The sequence below is a fragment of the Glycine soja genome, chromosome 20 (genome assembly GCF_004193775.1).
Source record: "Glycine soja cultivar W05 chromosome 20, ASM419377v2, whole genome shotgun sequence".
Classification (NCBI taxonomy): domain Eukaryota; kingdom Viridiplantae; phylum Streptophyta; class Magnoliopsida; order Fabales; family Fabaceae; genus Glycine; species Glycine soja.
This window is the reverse complement of record NC_041021.1, coordinates 47,847,236-47,867,205: the sequence shown is the minus strand read 5'-3', so window position 1 is coordinate 47,867,205 and position 19,970 is coordinate 47,847,236. Positions and strand designations below refer to the sequence as shown.

The 19,970-nt window shown below is 36.0% G+C and overlaps 3 protein-coding genes across 4 annotated transcripts; 2 read left to right on the top strand and 1 right to left on the bottom strand.

Moving 5' to 3' along the window:
- The first annotated feature begins 1,650 nt into the window (after positions 1–1,650).
- On the top strand, positions 1,651–6,720 carry LOC114403310 (guanine nucleotide-binding protein subunit gamma 2-like). Its single transcript, XM_028366189.1, has 4 exons — positions 1,651–2,297; positions 6,123–6,175; positions 6,264–6,308; positions 6,396–6,720. The coding sequence occupies exons 1-4, from the start codon at positions 2,163–2,165 to the stop codon at positions 6,481–6,483; spliced, it is 321 nt and encodes a 106-aa protein (XP_028221990.1). The 5' UTR covers positions 1,651–2,162; the 3' UTR covers positions 6,484–6,720.
- LOC114403309 (ADP-ribosylation factor-like protein 5) lies at positions 6,702–8,663 on the bottom strand. 2 transcript variants are annotated; one of them, XM_028366186.1, is made up of 3 exons: positions 8,495–8,662; positions 8,119–8,336; positions 6,702–7,275 (listed from the first exon to the last, which is right to left on the bottom strand). In XM_028366186.1, the coding sequence occupies exons 2-3, from the start codon at positions 8,308–8,310 to the stop codon at positions 6,916–6,918; spliced, it is 552 nt and encodes a 183-aa protein (XP_028221987.1). In that variant the 5' UTR covers positions 8,311–8,336; positions 8,495–8,662; the 3' UTR covers positions 6,702–6,915. The 2 variants fall into 2 exon arrangements, with proteins under 2 accessions (XP_028221987.1, XP_028221986.1); XM_028366185.1 differs by having other exon boundaries at positions 8,119–8,663.
- Positions 8,664–11,700: 3,037 nt separating this feature from the next.
- Positions 11,701–18,866, top strand: LOC114403057 (pyruvate kinase isozyme A, chloroplastic-like). The gene is made up of 6 exons (XM_028365775.1): positions 11,701–12,410; positions 12,515–12,605; positions 12,687–12,880; positions 15,877–15,998; positions 17,190–17,668; positions 18,195–18,866. Exons 1-6 carry the CDS (start codon positions 11,895–11,897, stop codon positions 18,494–18,496), a joined length of 1,704 nt encoding a protein of 567 aa, XP_028221576.1. The 5' UTR covers positions 11,701–11,894; the 3' UTR covers positions 18,497–18,866.
- Positions 18,867–19,970: the final 1,104 nt, after the last annotated feature.

Here is a 19,970-nt window from a genome sequence, read left to right as displayed (position 1 = left end):
TGATTATCTTTGATGAAATTTTTTCTCTTGATCAATTTTTTATTCATAATACTCAAATTTAAGAACTTATATGAATTTTATTTGTTGAACACATATTAACAAAGTATTAGTCAATATATTCTAATCTACTCCCTTATTCCCATTACTTATGGTGTTTTTTGCATATGTAATAATTAAAGACATGGAATAGGAGGTTTACAACAACTCATATGCTCTATTCAACCAATAGATCATTTCAATTTTTTTTATGTTTAAGTTTGATGTACATGCATTAAAAAAAATTAATGGGACTACCATACTATTATATTTTGGACTAAAATGTCTATATTTAATATCTTGATCTTTATACTTATACAACTATTTTTTTATCACAAGTGAATTTATCTGTTTTATGTTGCAGAGACTAGGTTCAAGTTCAAAATACCTTATTTTTAGGATCCGTTTGGTATATGGGAAATTGAAGAGAAGTAAAGAAGAAAAAGTATAAATAAAAGAGAAGTAAAAAATGATGTGCGACTTATTGTATGTAAATAAGAATGGAAAAAAAATGTGAAACAAAACAACACAAAAATAGTACAGTAAAATCACTTCCCGTACAAAATAATTGATTCTTAATGGTTGATAATCAATTATCACAATTTTTATTAAATGACAATCTATTATTTTCCAAAGAAAATGTGTTGTTTTCTGACTTTAAGGGAGTTTTAGATAATCCACGATCCAACACCTGATATATCTGAAGTTGGTGCTTTAATTGATCATTGCAAGCACCTTCTGTCAAATTCTCCATACTTGCAGGTTGAAGTTATTAGGAGGGTTTAATTACTATAGTTGTCCAGACTCTAGCTCAGGCAACTATGGATAAAGCTAATTCAACCATTTATCATATGATATCATATTGTATTGTCCTTTTTATCACTAAGGAAATGAGTTAAGTTTGTTTTTTTTTTAAATAGTTGTTTTTCTTCAACTATTAAATCTTTATCTTTAAATTAATTTTAAAATATTTGTTATTTTTTATTTTAAAAAAATTAAATACTCTCTTTTTTATTTTATTTATTTTTTTATTTTATTTTCGTTCACTCTATTTTACTTGTTTGTTTTTTTGTCTTATTTAGTATTTTCTCTGTTCTTATATAATAATAAAATGATACACTTTCTCTATTAAGTTCCTTTTCTAGCTCCACGTTTTTTTCAATGTCCATAATTATTGTATATTTCTATTTCTCTCTCCATAACTAATGCATGTTCATAATTTTCTATTGGTTGACATTTCATTTGTGGAGAAGCAGGGAACGTATGTAATCTGCATTTAATTTTTTTTTTTTTGAAGTTTTCAATTATTTATCATTTAATTTTATAAAAAAATGTAAGTGATTAATTAGAATAAGGATATAATTGAAAAAAAAGAATCAATATTACTTGAACTTTAAAAATTACATATAAATAAAAATCTTTTTTTATTAAAAATTGGACAATTAAAAAGTAAACATGGAAGTACTTACAAAATTGACAGCTAATTTATCCTTAAAAACAGTAAAATCTCATCTGTCCTAACAATTTTGTTTGTTTGCATAAAATAAAACCAAACCATAATAGCCAGTGAGTTTAAACACCTCACCGCGTGCTTAAAAATCAAAAGAGTCTCAAAGTCAGAAAGAAAAGAGAGAGAGAGAGAAAGTATTTTTTTTTTGGACACAAAAAATGAGAAACTCAAAAGAAAACCAGCTTTGATGTTGTGTTCGAATTCCAACAACAGCACCCAAAAACGACAACTTCGACTTCAACACTTGAAACAAGTTTTCTTTTTCACCCCCATTTTCCGCTCCAACTCTCAATACACTCTTCAAACTCCAAACACCCCTTAACCTCTCTCTCTCTTATATTCTTTGTTCACCAAACACAACGCCCTTGTGACCTGTCTCTGTCTCTGCGTTTTCAGTACGCTTAGATCCTGCTCTATTGTTTTCTGAACCCACCCTTCTGCTCCTGCTTTCAATTCCATGGCCAGCACTTGATCATGGGGTCCATCAAGATTTCTTCTTCAATGCACTCTAACTCAATCACCTCTCTTTTATAATCATAATCATATCCAACTCTATTTGCAAGCTAGGGATTTTAAGATTTTTTATTTTCCATTGCCACCCCTTCTCTCTCGGAAAATGGAATCCGGTGGGCCTGAATCCGCAAGCCCCATGACCCACAGGGTTCAGTCTCTGTCTTCCGCAGATACAAGAGGGAAACATAGGATACATGCTGAACTCAAACGCTTGGAGCAAGAAGCACGATTCTTAGAGGTACGTACTCTTTTTTTTCTTCTCTTCAAAATCTTCATAATTTATATCTTGGGGTTTTGTTCATTGGTGGGGTGGTGATTTTTTTCTGTTTGTTTTTTATTGTTCTCTGTTTGTGTCGTTTTTTCCATTGGCCTTTTGCTTTGCTTTTTGATTGGTTTACTTTTTTTTTTTTGGTTCTTCTCAACGAGAGATGGTAAAATGAGTTTGAGAAAGGTTTTAACTTTTCTTTGTTGGTGTGTCGGTATTATCAGAGACAAATGCTATCTGTGAACCTGATGACGTTGCCTACAAATTAACAACAACAAAAAATTATTTGGTTGATTGCTGGGGTATTCTTCTGTCAGCTTGATTTATGAGTTTTTGTTTGTGGAAACACTGTTTAAGAAATTAATGTGCAGATTGGAGAGGTACATGTTATTGTGGTCCGTGAACCTCAACTATAGTGTGGCCTCCTGATAGTTAAAAGGGTAGTTATTTTATTAAATGCATGGTTTTCCAAAATATACACTTACATTTACACCAATTTGGTCCTACAAAGATTTTTGAATTCCAATCAGTCCTCTGAATATTTAAATTGACATGAAAATGGTTCAAGTTTGTGTCAATTAGCTAGACAAAAGGATTGATTTGGTGTATTTTTTAATCTAAGGGTTCCTGATTTGATGTTGCATATCTTTAGAGGATCAGATTGATGTCAAGTGTATCTTTGAAGGACCAAACTACTGGTAGTTTGGTTATTGTTTCCCCAATGAATATTTTCTGGATATCATAATTAATGTTTTGATATATTAATTGTTTACCTGTTAAAAAGGCGTTTGGGTTTTGATTATCAATTATTCTTAATGAACAAAATGCGATTTTAACTGGCAAAGTTATCTTTAGATGTGGAAACATTTCAGTTGAAGATATCAACCGTTCCTGAGTCTTTGCTTAGGAAGCTTCACTTTTCTAAGATTAATAGATTAATCTGTCTATATGCACTGTCAATCTGTCATTACAGCGACCAAAGCTTAATGATTGAGATAGTATAATTAAACCGATGTTTTTTTTACTTTAATTTTTGTCGTTTCTTGCTTACTCATGTCGTAAGTTGCAGTTTTTGGACAATTTTGCATTTTCATTTTGTAGGAAACTGCCAGAAAGTTCATTTAGTTACACTCAGGGGCACAGTTTTTCTTTCAGATGACTCTAAATTTACAATCTACTTTATCACTCTTTTTACTAGTGGCTGCTTTACTTAAAACAGCGATAGAATTTTAAAAACCTTATATAATTCATAATTGTAATAATGCAAAAATGGAATATGCACCTTGACTTTTGAAGGGATTTGCTGAAACTCAGCTGCTGCGTTTCAAATATTTGGAGAGACATCTATTGAGCGAGGGAGAGAGACTGAGATCTTTCACTTGATAGTTGTATCAAAGGTTCAGCGTTGTATTGCATGTTGGGAACCTGGGGAGAAAGAATCACCTTTAGAATGTGAAAACTATAACTATTAGCTTCTTAAAATCACATCCAAGATATAGAACCAAACATGCCTTTAAAAACTTTATCCAGGTTACCATCACTCATAACTGTCTAACAACAAAGATTGCCGGTTGAAAATTTTATGAAATTTTCTATATTAAAATATCAGGTGATTTTTCTAAATGTTTATTTATGCACAAACAAGTTTATCAATGGTGGGTAACCAAAATTCTGCCATATAATCACACCATTGTGGCATATGGCGCCGCCATAGTGGGCTTCCCTTCATAAATTGCCTATGGCAAAGGGGTTGAATGCCATGTTATAGTGTTATGGCGACACTATGATGGTTATTTTAACAACATTGCGCACAAATCAACTTTAGCATTTTCTGTTTATGGGACAAAGTTGGCCCTGCAGGGATTGTGGTAGTGTTTTTGTTTTTGATAATATTTTTGTAGTCAACAAAAATAAACAAGTTGGAGAAATTTAGCTAGTCCACCTCCTTTTAGATATAATTGCCGTTGACATAGTTGGCTTAATATATGAATGTACCTTCTTGGGTTATTTTCTGATGAGTGTTTACTGGAACTGGGGGGTAATAATTTCATGAAGTAGGACCTCCATCATTCCAAAATAAACCTTGCTGTTTGCATTTGCTTCTCATTTATCAATAATTTATTATTTCCCCACTGTTTTGATTCACTTTGTACCGTTATAAGCAATTAAGCATCAATTACTCAAATGGTTCAACCCTGTTTTTGGTAATAATTGAGATTTGAGATTCCATTTCTCAACTAGCAATCTTTAAAACATGGGACAGACCACAGAGGGAATATGATTTATCACCAAAATCCTTCCAATTCTTTGGTTCCTCTTTTTCTATGTGAGCTGGTGAAGGTATAGATAATGAATTGTAAGTTCTATGACATATTAGAAACCAAAATTTGATATTTTAGATCACTTACAAGAAGGTATGGCGTATTGAATTGGGGAATGGAGAGTATGCTCTAAGAACTTGATTTAGATTTGTTGCCTTCATTTATCCTTACCAACCTAAAAGATTCAAATTTAGGTGTGAAGGAAATTTAGAAACATCAAATTGGGGGTTTGTCAAACTGGATAGATCAGTGCCAACACCCTTTTGAGCTCCTGTTAAGGATATGCAATTAAGCAATCATATCATTGGATGTTCGGAGAACTAGCAAAATCCTGTGCTATTAACCTTATCGGCATCAAGGTTACTAGGAGTAATTAAGCAATCATATAATGTTGCAAAGGTCATTCACTGCCCCCTCCTTTGTCTCTTTCGGTGATTTGCCAAAGACCAGTGAAGTTGATAAGGGGGCCACTTGTAACTTTTTAGTGATCATCTCTGTCAAATATTATTATCTTGTTTAATAACAGTTTCATGATCTGGAATATGTTATCAAGTCCTTACCCAGTTAAGATTATTTGGTAATCCATCATGAGGCCCACTTCATCCATGGAGGAGAGAAAGAAGCAACCATTAATTTCTTAGATATATAGGTTGATTTTTTTTTAATGCTTTAAGTGGCCAAGGCCAACTATGTAAATCCGTTCTATAAGTGGGTAGCACCGTTGGACAGGGAGGATTAAATATTTTTTGGACTACATACCTGTGAAACTGCTTCCTTCTCTGTTTATTATATATCCCTCATAGTTGGCATAAGCTCATTGTTAGGAGTCTTGTTATTGGTTTTATTATTTTCCGTTTGTATCTTAATCTTTAGGGAGATGGGATATGAAAATTCTAAGGACATGAAAACTCTTTCATGCTTATTTTTTGAGGTACAAGTTTCAGAATACCCTGTGGAACTGAATGTTCTTTTCTGGTCAGGATGACTAGATATGGCTTCCCAAAGAGAAAGGGGAAGGCAATTGTAGTTGTCGCCCTTGACTAAAGGGTAGTCCAATACTCCAATCCTCTTCCATGTGGTCTTGTTTACATTGCCCTTTTCCTTTTTCTACATTTTTTCCCTAAGGCTAGGTGTGACCGAGTTCAGGAGGGGGATGGTAGGCATAGGATTCAGGTAAAGCAGCTTGCCCAGGATTCCATCCTGGGATCTAGCGCTTGCAGTAAGGGATTTGTGCCATTTGATCTATGCTGTTTGGCATGCACATTGCCTTTCAGTTTCTCTATTATGATGCTCATATATTCACTATTTATGTAGGATTAAATTCCGTAGTCTTTGATGAAAATGTATGGGAGGTCTAAGAAGCCGTCTGGTGAGCTTTTCATAGGAAAGGCTGATTGTGGTTCTTAGCCTCCCTTATCAATTACCCGTATTTAGTTCTAGTTTTCAATACTCAATAGTCACTATAAAATGAATGCAGGAAGAGCTGGAACAACTTGAAAGGATGGAGAAAGCATCTACATCGTGCAAAATGTAAGCTTAGAAGTAGAAAATGATTCGATAATGTATATAATTTGTGCTGGTTTAACTTTGAATTTCCATCCGGTTTTTGTTTTGCCAGAATGCTCATCAATGTGGAAACAAAACCTGATCCATTACTACCATCGTAAGATCTCTTAAGTGAACTTTTATTTATGTTGCAACCACGTGCTATCTTTGATGTGTAACAATTTTTTTTGGGGGGGTTTGACAGATCAGTTGGTCCCCTAAGTCCTACATGGGATCGGTGGTTTGAAGGCCCCCAAGATTCTAAAAGCTGCTGTAGATGCTGGATTCTCTGATGATGATCAATGCTAATTGCCAACCCCGCTCCCTTCCCCCCCTTTCTAATCCATGATTGGTCTAGAAATTGAGATTTGAAACAATATTGTTATTGGCAAATTTTCATGCATGCTCCCATGTGCGGATGACAATTATAGAAAATACATAGTTTTTATGTTTCAGATGACAGCTTAATTGCTTAGACGATAATTACCAACCCATGATGACAGTATATATGTATATATAATTTTTTTTCATTGCAAAGCGTGTGGAATAAGGCATGTCTATAGATCTTTGGTAAATGATCTGCTCGATTACACAAAGTGAAACTGCAAGAATCTACAATCTAGCTTGGCTCTTTTAAGTATAAATGATACATAGAATGTGTCACTTATGACATAAATTCAATACATGAAAAATGAATCTCATCCCAGGTTTTCAGCAACACAACATCATGTTGGGGCTTTGCCAGTTACTCGCTGGGCAATCCATCCAAGACCATCATACAACCCTTCTCCTGATAGGGCACAGCAAGCTTGTATATGCCAATCATGATCCTTGATGCTGTGAAGGGATAGTGCATCAGTGATCTCAGCAGGAGTCATAGCATCCTTGATATCTTGTTTATTAGCGAAGACAAGAATGACAGAATGTTGTAAATCTTCATGCCCCAGCAACCTAAAAAGTTCATCCTTTATGATAGAGATCCTGGCTCTATCACTGCTGTCAATCACCGCAATAACAGCATGCGTTCCTCGGTAATATGTTGCCCATGATGTCCTCAGTCTTTCTTGTCCGCCAAGATCCCAGACCTGAAATGAATGACAAAGTGTAATGAGTAATGTCTTAATCCTGCACAGTAGTAAAGCTTCGAAATATTCAATACCAAATATTTTTAAAAACATTCATGTGGATTGTTATGCAAACCAGATCCATCCCTTAACCAGATTGGGAAAAAAAAATTAGCTAGCAAAGGACTCGAGGAAGGGTTATAAATGCCTGTTCTACCTGAAGCCCAAAAAAGAAAAGTAGAAATAAATGTTTTCAATTTCAGACATCCCTTCTACACTTCCCCTCCTGCATTTGGTTCAAAGGAGGAGAGGGAATAAATTACAATGGAGGAAAGAGAAGGGAATTCCCTCGTTTGGTTTGCAAGAGAAAGCATGTGCGTTTTCCCTTCTCTTCAAATTTCTAAACCAAATGAGAAGATTTTTTAAAAAAAAAAATAAAAATCCCTTCTCTCTTCTTCATTCTACCCCAATCAAATGCACCGGGAGAAAACAACAATCAGATCTGGTCTCTAGGAGGGATCAACTACATGTCAATAATCCTTGAAATAGAAAACATGCATCCGGTCTACAAAACACAATTTTCATGGAAACCAAACAGACGTATATGTTTCTGTATTTTTTTTTAAAGATGTTTGGATGCCGTGAGTGCTGGTGAATTTAACTGCTAGTAGTCTATTATTTACTAATAAGGGTCATAGGGTGCTTTCCGGGCAGAACTTTGATCAGACTAATGAAAGATTAAGAATAAACAAGTCCCGTACTCATACATATTCGGCAACAAATAAAAAGAACGTTAAACCTTTGAAACCAAATCAACACATTAAAACAAAATAAATGAAGTAGTAAAGTGATAAGTGAAGGTACCTCAAATCGTATATTTTTGTAGACGAGCTCTTCCACGTTGCTTCCTACAGTAGGGTTGGTTGTGACAACCTCACCCAAGTGCAATTTATAAAGGGTTGTGGTCTTTCCCGCATTATCCAACCCAACTACAACAATTTTATACTCCTTTGCAGGGAATAACAAAAACCAGAACCTAGATATCATTGCCCCCATCCTCTATCTGCTTCTAACTTAATCACCTATACAATCCACAGACCAAACCCATTAATCAGGAACAAAAAGGGTATCTGAAAACCTGAGTTTCAGCCAAAAAAGCGTCGAGCTTGCGTTGGATCAGAATGTCAAGTTTGCGGATTGATAAAATGAGCAAAAAGCGTGAAGAAAGATTCAATCGAACCTGGCACCGTTGTTTCTAATTAGGTTGTAAAGAGAATCGGAGTTGTTTGCTGTGTGAATTGGAATCGTTGAATTGAAAGGAACCCCAGTTTCCAATTTGGGAACGAATTTACAATTTTGATTTGGATATCCATGGAAGAAAGGAACGGCGTCTTGAAGTTTAGAATGACGTGGAGCGCATTGATTTGCTGCCACGTAGAAAACTTTAATTATTTATTCAACAATTATCGTTTTTAAAACTATCATTTTATTATTAGTCAGTTTTGGGATTGAAGTAGTATGTATGATCATAGTTTCAAAGCTCTGTGCAACCTTTCAACACAAACTAGAATTATTGTTTTCTTATTTATGTTCTAATTTGTCCTTTTACTGGCTTAATTATAAATTTTATTTTCATATAATTTTTAGTAGATAATTGTAATCATTCAAGTTTTAATTTCATAAAATATGTCTCCTCATTTTAAAGATTAAGCAAAAGTGAATACAAAATATCTTCTTTTATGACTTAAGAACTATTCTCTATAAATATTAAGATTTATTTGTGAGACAGACTTTTTCTAACAAATATATTTTTCATATTTACAAACTTGATTATTGACTCCAAACCTATAAGAGAACTTTGAGAAAAATGATAGTATTATCCCAGGTGGACACTCGTAGCCTTTAACAGTAGTGAGATGGATACTTTATTAGCCCAACTTATAAGGGAACTAAAAATGTCTCATAGGACATGAACTTGATATGCAAAACAAAAAGGTGAATGTGTAGTCCTTAAGGAAATGAAGACAAGTAGAAGGAGTTGTGAAGTAGGGGTTTGAAGGGTGGCTTCTTCGATGGTGGGAGTGCAAGGACAATGGTCACTTGTTGAAGTTGTGGTCACTAACTTCAATGGTGGTTCTATGTTGTCAATTTGCGATTATGGTGGTTTTGGTGGTGGGTGGCATTATTTGATGGATGATGAATTTCAATTATGGATGAGTTTTAGTTTAAAGTTGTTATCAAAGCTTGTGGGATGGAGATGCAAAATGTCTTACATGTTGATCGTGATTTTAACACTCTGATGGGTAGATATGGGTTTGATACATTGGGATTTATGGTGTTTAAAAACAAAGTTGACAAAAGATGCTAATTTATTTTAGTTGCAAAATGTCTTACAAGTTAAGTCACTCATTCCTAATTAATAAAAAAGACACTACTAAGCCATACAAATCTTTTTTTTATAAGATATGTTTTCAATTGACAAATATTTCACTTAAAAAATTTATCCTTTATGTTATATGTGATTTTTACATTTGAATGAATAAAGAAATAATAATATTGTTGTCATTCGTCAATGTAAACCTAAAAAATAATGTGAATCGAGATGATAATATTATTGTCGGTATGAGATCCACTCAATTGAATATTATTTTACTTTTCATTGCAAGATCAATGAACATATTTAAATACATTATTTTAGTTTAGTTACAAATCTTTGTGACATTTGTTTACAACTTATTTCTATTTCTATTTTTTTACATATTTCTATTTATATAATATCACTAGTACTCTTCTTCCCCAAAAAAGTATAAATAAATAGTGACATTTCTTGGTAAATTTACGTCAGAGGATCCTATTTAGAAATTATTTACGTAATAGGGTCTGTTTCTAAAGATTTAACGAGGAAGGTCTGTTCTGCATGGAAGTCGCAATTGCGATTGGCGATGAAGGCGGAATCGCCATCGCCGTTGGCGAGAAAGAAGATGACATGGACGTCTCGCCAATGGTGATGACGAGTTAGGCTGACGTGGAGGAGCGTACCGCCAATGCGTCTGGCAATATAGCTTATAGGCTAGGGCATTGTGTAGATCAGAGTCACATGCACGCAAAGATAAGAGACACAACTAGGGCAGTGGTTTCTCGCCAGTGGTAATAGCGAGACTCTTGTCCTGAACATTGTTTCCTTCCTTTAAACAGGCAGGTTGTCCCTTTAAAATTTGTAGTGATTCGTGAAGAGAGAAAGAAAGCAAAAAAAGCAGAAAGCCTTTAAAATTTGTTGAAATTTGTTGATTCCACGTTCAGATTTTATTTATTTGAAGTAACAATTTGTATTGTTGTTGAGTGATTTTTTTATAAGCTTTCCTTCATTCTCTTTCAAGTTAAATTTTTGAATAATTTTTATCATTTACAAATTATTTATTTTGAAGTAATAACTTATGTGGTTAGAATGAAATTTGAAGCTGAAGTTTAAGTTTAGTAATTTTTGGAATTAGATTTTTTATTTTGAAGAATATATTTTAATTTTTGTAGAATATATTTTATTTGTGACAAGAAATGAGTATATCGCCAATAGTAGGAGCAAAACGCAGGAAGACACATGTAGGAGAAGGAGAAGATGAAATATTATAGAGGAACTTGGGGAGGAGAGGATAAGAGTATACGCGTTCTATGCAAGATTTTTTTTTAATGGAAGATTTTTTTTTTTAAAGAGGAACTTGGGGAGGAGATGAAATATTTTCTAATGGAGGATTTTTTTTTATAGAGGAACTTGGGGAGGAGATGAAATATTTTCTAATGGAGGATTTTTTTTTTTTTTTTTTTTTATAGAAGGGGCGTTGCAACTGTGCATTTCTCGCCATTAGTAATGGCGATATATGAAAAGTTGCCTCCTCTGCAACCTTTTGCGTCTTCAAACTGCTGCTGCAAGCCTATGCCCTAGCTGCCCGTGCTGTGCATGTCTCCCCAATGGGAGGGGCGATTCTAGCTCCATGTCACTAGACTCGCCATTGTCAATGGCGGTATCCTCTGCATGCTAACCACGTCAGCGTGCCAACATCAATAGCGACATGTCCACGTAAGCAGCTTCCTCGCTAGTGGCAATGGCGGTTGAAGGTATATCGTCATTGGTAGCTGCGCAAGCTTGTAAAAAATGGACCCCCGGTAAATAATTTAAAAACAAACCCAGATTGATAAATACTTTATAAATAGAACCCTATAACATAAATTTGCAAACATTTCTTGGTTAGCTACCAAGAATAAAACCATCAACACACATCACACCATGGCACCACTTTTAATACCCGTAATAACAAATTTAAATTTGAAAAAACTTGTATAAATTATACGTAATTTTAGACATTTAAATTTATATTGGTATATTCTATTAAAATTCTTCTTAGTTTATATTTTTTGCGTGTATAGTAGCATTTACTTACCCTAACGGAAAAACGCACTTCTTAGCCAGCACAGCACATTAAAGGAAAGGAGACAGAGCTGGCACCTCGTAGTCTCCGCAGTTGGGTTTAGAGACAACTGCAACTCCGTTAATAACAACACTCAAAACCCAAACGCACTTAGATTTCTATTTTCTACTTTCGAACTCGCACCTCATTTCCCTCTCTATCTCTCCGCCACGCGCCACCATGTCAGTCTCACACTCCCTCCACCTCCGCCTCTTCACCCCTCCCCCCACCGCCATTCCCACCCACCTCCCACCCCCCACCCTCCTCCTCCCGCGCTCCGCCGCCCACCGCCGCCTCCCCTCCCTCCGCGCCTCCTCCTCCCCGGAAATCCTGGTCTCCGACAACAACGGTGCCCCCTCCCCGCCCCCCTCCGATCCGAGCTCCATCGAGGTGGACGCCGTCACGGAGGCCGAGCTCAAGGAGAACGGCTTCCGCAGCACGCGCAGGACCAAGCTCGTCTGCACTGTGGGCCCCGCCACATGCGGCTTCGACCAGCTGGAGGCCCTCGCCGTCGGAGGCATGAACGTCGCCAGAATCAACATGTGCCACGGCACCAGGGAGTGGCACAAGGAGGTCATCGACCGCGTCCGGAGGCTCAACCACGAGAAGGGCTTCGCTGTCGCCATCATGATGGACACCGAAGGCAGCGAGATTCACATGGGTGATCTCGGCGGAGCTTCCTCCGCCAAAGCCGATGTACTATTACTATTCATTAATTAATTTTCCCTTTTTGTTATCATCACTTCTTCGATTCAATACTCATTGTATTGTATAATGTATTACTCTCTTGCTTGCTGCAGGACGGTGAGATCTGGACTTTCAGTGTTAGAGCCTTCGATTCGGCGCTTCCCCAACGCACCATCAATGTCAATTATGAAGGCTTCGCTGAAGGTTAACTAACTTAATCAAATTTTAGCAATTGTTTGTTTTGTTGTTAGACTCTAATGATTGCAATGTGATGTGATGTGGCAGATGTGAAAGTGGGGGATGAACTTTTGGTGGATGGAGGAATGGTTAGGTTTGAGGTGATTCAGAAAATAGGTCCAGATGTAAAGTGCCGTTGTACTGATCCTGGCTTGTTGCTGCCGCGGGCCAATCTCACATTTTGGAGGAATGGTAGTTTGGTGAGAGAAAGGAATGCCATGCTCCCTACTATTTCTTCCAAGGTTGCCAATTCCTCCTTTGCCTTTTGCTTCCTTGCATTGCATCTCTTTATTGCTATATTTTTTGGAGTATAATATTTATTTTTGTTGTCAACTTTGCCTTGAGTGAAGAAACAAATCTTGCCAATGCTATAGTATTCCTATTGTTGTATTATTAAATCCTAGGTCATAGTTGGGAGCTACTGGTGTGCATAGGAGGTCCCTAGAACTCCGGCAACCCTGAGTTTATCGAGTTATACAAAAGGTTTATAGTTACTGTATATAATGTAATTCTTGTTTGGCTACTGACCCAAAATTAAGAAAAATTCTAATTGGTTATTGACATTAGAGTCTTTTTTAATGGTTTTTCTTTAAAGTTTTCATGCGTCTGCAGTCTGGTTCTGCCCCTTTTAATTGTACCATCTTCAATTTTGATCAAAGTTTCTCATTCTTCTACCAAGCCATGACCGCACCACCTTAGGCACGTTTCCATTGTTTTCTCATCAGTAGGTTTTACCGTGTTTCTCAACTTTATGCTATTGTTTGCACTTTATTGCCCAACATTCACTAGTGACCCACTACTATTAGAGCGTTGTTGGTATGATTGTTGCTGAATAGGATATTCTGCAAGTTCGATAAGCACTTTGCTATCATAAATTATTATTATTAAAGCTTTTTTCTATTTCGTTGAACTCTTTAAACCTATGCATGATGTGACATCCCTGCCACTTTTTATGTTGGACCCAAGATACCTAAACTATGCAACTTACAGAACGATATACTTCATAAATTTTCACTTCAAAAACATTGTTAACTTACACGTTATTGAACTTGCATTATATGTATTCCATATTATTCCCACTTAATGGCAAACTCTTTAATTCCGAAGCCTCTCTTTGCAAAAGATGTGCATTGAGGCATGGACTCTTAGATATGCCCACTGCCTGATTAGTATGCTTAATGCCAAGGTAAAAAGGAAAATCTTTTGTTACATTTCCATGAGTTGCCAAACTGGTTGTCGTGTCATGCATCTTTTATGTCAATAAAGACACAAGATACAAATTCCTATATTCTTGAGATCCTATTAAGTAATTTCTCATGGCATTTTATCATAGTTTTTTTCTAGATCAGTGAAGATCATGTGTAGCTTTATTTATTTTCCTGTTTCCCTCTGTATCTTCCTAGCAAGCCCAACAATAGGTCTATAGCTTACATGACTGACCTCTATGGCATAAAAACATTGATTTCTGATATGTGTAATGTGTGTCCCTTGTAGCAGTAACCCCTCAACCTTCCTTTGAAATCTTGCTGAATTTCCGAAACTTTTCCTTCATTTTTAATACAGTTTTCCTTGATCTGAATTCTGAATCTCTTGCCTTCTTTTCATATCCCATAACCAGTTTGTATATTACATTTTCTCATTTTTTATACCATAATCTCTTGCCCTCAAGCTTGGCTTTCACCTGGATAAATTTAGTTATTTGATATTTTCCCAGTTTCACTTGCAACACTTTCACATGAGTGATATACTTTAAAAGCACTCTGCTTCAATTTGGACTTTCTGAACAATTTTGTATCGTCATTATGGTCTTGTTTTGGTTCTAGGCATGCCAAATGTGAGTAGCACTTCTCTTGATTAAGGGTGTATGAAAGAGTTAATTTTAGCTTATTTGTACTTATCTTATGACATAAGCAAGTATCCAGGATTTGTGCTCATTGTCTTGAATTGATGCATGAAGTTGTAGATCAGTACAGTGAGTTCTTTGGCGTGATAAATTATATATAGAAATGACATCCTGGGGTCATTTGTCTGGACTGCTTTTTTCTTAATGTTTTTTTATAAGTGAAAATTAAGAGATTAGGAATTTAGAATAGATACTATCATGCAGAGCCAATGGTCTAACGATGACGGTACAAGTTGGTTGTGATGATTCTAATCTGTATGTATTAGGCACTCTTATATGGGCAAGGGAAAATGAGGAATTTATCTAGGCTATAACAAACTTGCATACTTGGAAACAAGTGTAGGAAGCATTGTGGTAAAGTTAGATGCTGTCTTAGTATTAGGGAAGAATGGCGAAATGAGAGAGGAAGGCAATCGCTTAGATAGTTTTGGAATGGCAGTAGCTACAGGGCAGGTAAGTTTTCATTCTCAGTTTCTATACCTGCAAATTTTCCCTTGTAATCAGAGCCCTGTTATCTAAGTATTTTTTTTCTTAAATAGTGAGTTCCATTTCCTATCAATTTCAGAGCTATGGTCCTGGAACCATGGTACTGGGTACTGGGTACTGGATTCTATGATGAAAAAGTGGAAAAGCATTGGGAGGTTGAAATTCTTGAAAATTATCAAAAGATGTTCGAGCATTGGAGGAAAGAAGAACTAGAGGAACAAAGACATTGGAGAAGATTAAAAATTCTAGAATTTGAAGGAAATGAAGCATAAGGTTGAGGAGTACTTTGCTTTGACAAGAACACTTAAGGCAGAGAGGCTACCAAGGGCCATAAAGGCTCTTAGAGGCCGTGCTTTCAACTGGAAGCTTCGGTGGAAGTTGAGCAACCCCCAAGCAACTTTGTTTGAGTTTGTAAGCCAGTGCTCAAGCGATTCCAGCTTTAGTATAACTCCGATATACCAGTCTATGTACTGGATGAAGACCCAAAATTGGAGCAATCTGATGGTTTTGGGAAAGATTGATAATCATGTTGCTTGCTTCCTCAAGGGATTAATTTAGGCTATATTCCCCCAATTTATCTAAGTTGATGACAAAACCACGTCCATGATCTTAAAAGTTTTGAACCTTTGCAATGCATATGGTAAATGACGAGTGATTTACCATGGTGCATTGTGGATCTGTAGTAATATCTAAAGTCTAATAGTTATCATGCAAATGTTGGGGGATTTATGCTTTTAACCAGTCATGTTAGATTTCAGGTGATTCATGTATTGATGCCAATTTTCCTTTAGTCAGAAAGACCATCTGCCCCAAATAATGTAATTCATTTATCTGATTTTCCATATGCAGGATTGGTTAGACATTGATTTTGGTATTTCTGAGGGTGTTGATTTTATTGCTATTTCATTTGTCAAGTCTGCTGAAGTTATTACTCATCTTAAAAGCTATATTGCTGCACGATCTCGTGATAGGTATGCACTGAACTTTTTTTTTCATTTTTAATTTCTTTTTAAAGTTATTGGCAACATATAATTTTTAGTACTATTATTATATCACCGTTGAGAAGTATACTTTTATTATTTACCCCTTTTGTTATATTAAGGAATCTTAATTAACAAGTAACACCATTGACAAAGTTCCATGAATTATTGAATTATATCTGATTCAGTTTCATCTCCTTTGTTAGATTTATATCCATATTTCATCTCTTCCAAATTTGTCTCTCAATATTTGAACATGCCTTGATCCTTTTCTGTGGACCTACACATTGAGTTAGCTTTTTTGACAAATGACTTATCTGAACCAAGCAGGCACTGAAGGTGCTATTGACGGGTGTCTGACCAAAGGGCCTTGCCTCAAACACCAGAGGATCTAATCCTCCTGGTGCTTCTTGCCCTGTGCATTTGGCATGCTTTTTGAACCTTTTAACGAGACTTCCTTTTTGTCTTGAATACCACATCAATTTCACTGAGGTGCAATGTCTATCACCTTACCTGAACCCCAAAAATATAAGGTGGTAAAGAATGCAAATGACTAAAGGGGCCTTCCCTTAGAACACCAAGAGGCTCTAACCCTTTCACTGGTTCCTCATCTCAATTCCTTTGGTATGCCTTTTGCCACCTTTGTGGGATTGAGTTAGGTCCTAAGTCCAAATTCTAAGATGTACCAAAGCCTATCTTAAATCTGTTATTGAGCCTCCTTTATCTATGCTCTAAATGTCCATTTCTAGGTGTGAGGTGGTGTGTTGACATCCCACATTGACTAGAAATATGGCCAATGTGGTCCTTATAAAGGCTTGGACAATCCTCCATAAACACCAAAGAACTGCAAGGACAATACAATGTCTCAATTTTATCCTCTTTGCCCAAACCAAAACCTCTGAAATGAATTAAGAGGAACTGGTGTAACCCTTAGAACTGACCCAATATTCTCCAAAAAATCTCAAACAGCTTATTCCGAACAAAAATAACTGCAGGACAAAGTGGTGAAAGTTCTGTGCTTTTGTAATATGGCCTTTAATGTTAATCCTGTCTGTTAAGATCAGCACTCCATACAATTTTATGTACTGTTTTCAATGTTGCCTTTATTATATATATTTTTTAATATGCTAATATTGAGAGTTGAGATTGAAATACTGTAATGTGATGAATCTGGTGATGCAGTGATATTTCTGTCATTGCAAAGATAGAAAGTATTGACTCATTGAAGAACTTAGAAGAGATCGTTCTAGCGGCAGACGGAGCTATGGTGGCACGAGGAGACTTGGGAGCTCAAATACCTTTAGAACAGGTTCCATCTGCTCAACAAAGGATTGTTCAGGTTTGCAGGCAATTGAATAAGCCTGTCATTGTTGCCTCTCAGCTACTTGAATCCATGATTGAGTACCCTACACCTACAAGAGCTGAAGTTGCAGATGTTTCTGAAGCAGTCAGACAACGAGCTGATGCTTTAATGCTTTCTGGTGAATCAGCCATGGGCCAGTACCCTGACAAGGCCTTAACTGTTTTAAGGAGTGTCAGTTTGAGAATTGAGAGATGGTGGAGGGAAGAAAAACGCTATGAAGCTATGTTGCTCCCATCAGTTGGGTCTTATTTTTCAGAAAAGATATCTGAAGAAATCTGCAATTCAGCTGCTAAGATGGGTAAGCTGTCTTAAGCCTTAAACTTGCTTTGTTTTCCTTATTTTTTTATGCCTTTCACTGTCGTATATTTGATTTGATTTGTCGCATCAGTCTATACTGTTCAAAAGTTCAAAGTTAATTATTTTTTATAGGTTGCTGTACTACTTTCCAATTGTTAAGTTTTATAAACAAGGTAATGAGCCTAAAACCACGATAGTTTCTGTAAGAATGTCTGTTTAAAGAAACGTATATGCTGGAAGTCTTCTTTAATAATAATTCATTATTGTTTCTTTTTCTTACTTACCATAATATAAGAGGCATATTGTGTTCTTGACCCAGATATTCTTTGACGACCATTTCACAGTATATAGTTTTCATATCTGAAACACTATATTGATTAATGACTGGTTAACACACTTGTTTTACTCATTTAATATTCAGTCTCTTCTAATGTTCAAGAGATCCCGAAAGCTCTTTTTAATTTTCAGTTGTGTTTGCTTTTTCATTGTATGATGATGTATGCTAAATTGAGTTTTAACTTTGGCAGCCAATAATTTAGAGGTGGATGCGCTTTTTGTGTACACAAAGACAGGGCACATGGCGTCTCTATTGTCTCGTTGCCGTCCTGACTGCCCAATCTTTGCTTTTACTACCACTTCATCTGTGCGTAGGCGACTGAATCTTCAGTGGGGCTTGATACCTTTCCGCCTGAGCTTCACAGATGATATGGAGAGCAATCTCAACAGAACCTTTTCATTGCTCAAGGCCAGAAATCTGATCAAATCTGGTGACCTTGTCATTGCCGTCTCAGACATGTTGCAGTCAATACAAGTGATGAATGTTCCTTGAGAACATGTTTCATTTCTTTTGAAAGCCAACATTGCTGCTTGTTCAAAACCTGGGATGCTGCTAGAGTGCTAAAATGGGGCAGAGACTACATGAATGAATTTTGTTCGTTCTGTCATTTTAATTTATAGGACACGACAGAAGTTTGGGAGAGTTAATATTATGGCCTTGAAGTTCTTAGTTTTAATGCATACACCTTCAAGCTCTAGATATCTTTTTTAGTCGAGTGAGGCAATAGTGTAATAGCTACCCTTTTAAGTTGTAACGCACACATTTGCATTTTCCATGTTTTATATCATTGCATTAGCTTTCCACTTCAATGTTGACTAAAATGTGAAGGTTTCAATAAAGATTCCATAGTATTTGCCTATCATTATGCACAATGTATGTGCAAACTAGATGTTAGTAGTATAACTGCAACAGATTAGAAGAGAATGTACTTAGAAGTGGCGCATACTGAAAAAAAAAAGTTTAATAAATCTTCAGAAGTATAACTGCAACATTTAGAATATAATGCACTTAGAAGTGTAATGGTTGTTCAGTATTTAAAGGTGCAAAGTTAAATTACTTGGATCGGCCTAGTGGGAGTAATATGCAAGAAGGCGTAAGTTCTAACTTTATATACAAAATACAAAGGCGCAAGCAAAATGGAGTGGGATAGGTGTAATTAGTAATTACTCCATTTCACGCATTTACAGTCAGACGAATTTCAGGCAGTTGCATCCTGCACCTAATGAATGGTTTTTTTCCACGTTTTTTAGATTCCGGAAAGGTTAATCCGGAATGTAAAATTATATTCTGGATTGGTGCAAGAAGCAATATGGCATATTGTGCAGGAAGCAGCAGCCCAAGTTTCATACAAGTGACAATACCAGTCTGAAATGCATTGCTTGGCTGTGTTGTGGAACTAGGCTATTGCATCCAGCACCTTCCATTGCACTCTGGAATGCAAATTTTCATTTGGCTTTTTGAAATGCAATGAGAGATACATGATATAATAGTGAAATTGCAGGAAATAAATGCGGTTAACTAATGGGAGGATTGTGTTGGGCTGAGAGTAGGCCCAGATTCGGTCCAGAACAGTATTCATGCTACAAATTTTCTGTATGCACGTCATGGCCAACGCCTTTAGTTGCTTCACTGAACAATATTGGATTTGACACTTTTAGGATACTCCTAGTGTGATTGAAGAACTTAAGTCCTTACAGTAGACTGAGGAAAGAAAATGAGTAACTTTACCAAAGCAACGTTTCTTTATTTTTCATACTGTTCAGGATTGGCTTTGAGTAGAACCTCATTTACTTTAGTTTTTTTCTATCGTCCTTTTCTTTTTAGTTGGTTCCTTGCAGGCAAAAGCATGAATAATGATGCACGCTACAAAGTCACTCAACAATTAAATCATAAACGGATAAGCGTTTGCTCATTCACAATGGAACTGTTAAAGGTTTGAGTTTGTCAAATTTATTCTTCCAAGAAA

Excerpts from the sequence above, each read along its gene's own strand:
- LOC114403310 (XM_028366189.1), top strand. The coding sequence starts at position 2,163 with ATGGAATCCGGTGGGCCTGAATCCGCAAGCCCCATGACCCACAGGGTT. Across the intron at positions 6,176-6,263 it reads GCATCTACATCGTGCAAAAT|AATGCTCATCAATGTGGAAA; the intron begins GTAAGCTTAGAA and ends TTGTTTTGCCAG. Across the intron at positions 6,309-6,395 it reads CCTGATCCATTACTACCATC|ATCAGTTGGTCCCCTAAGTC; the intron begins GTAAGATCTCTT and ends GGGGTTTGACAG.
- LOC114403309 (XM_028366185.1), bottom strand. The coding sequence starts at position 8,310 with ATGGGGGCAATGATATCTAGGTTCTGGTTTTTGTTATTCCCTGCAAAG. Across the intron at positions 7,276-8,118 it reads ACAAAAATATACGATTTGAG|GTCTGGGATCTTGGCGGACA; the intron begins GTACCTTCACTT and ends CATTCATTTCAG.
- LOC114403057 (XM_028365775.1), top strand. The coding sequence starts at position 11,895 with ATGTCAGTCTCACACTCCCTCCACCTCCGCCTCTTCACCCCTCCCCCC. Across the intron at positions 12,411-12,514 it reads CTTCCTCCGCCAAAGCCGAT|GACGGTGAGATCTGGACTTT; the intron begins GTACTATTACTA and ends TGCTTGCTGCAG. Across the intron at positions 15,999-17,189 it reads GCTGCACGATCTCGTGATAG|TGATATTTCTGTCATTGCAA; the intron begins GTATGCACTGAA and ends CTGGTGATGCAG.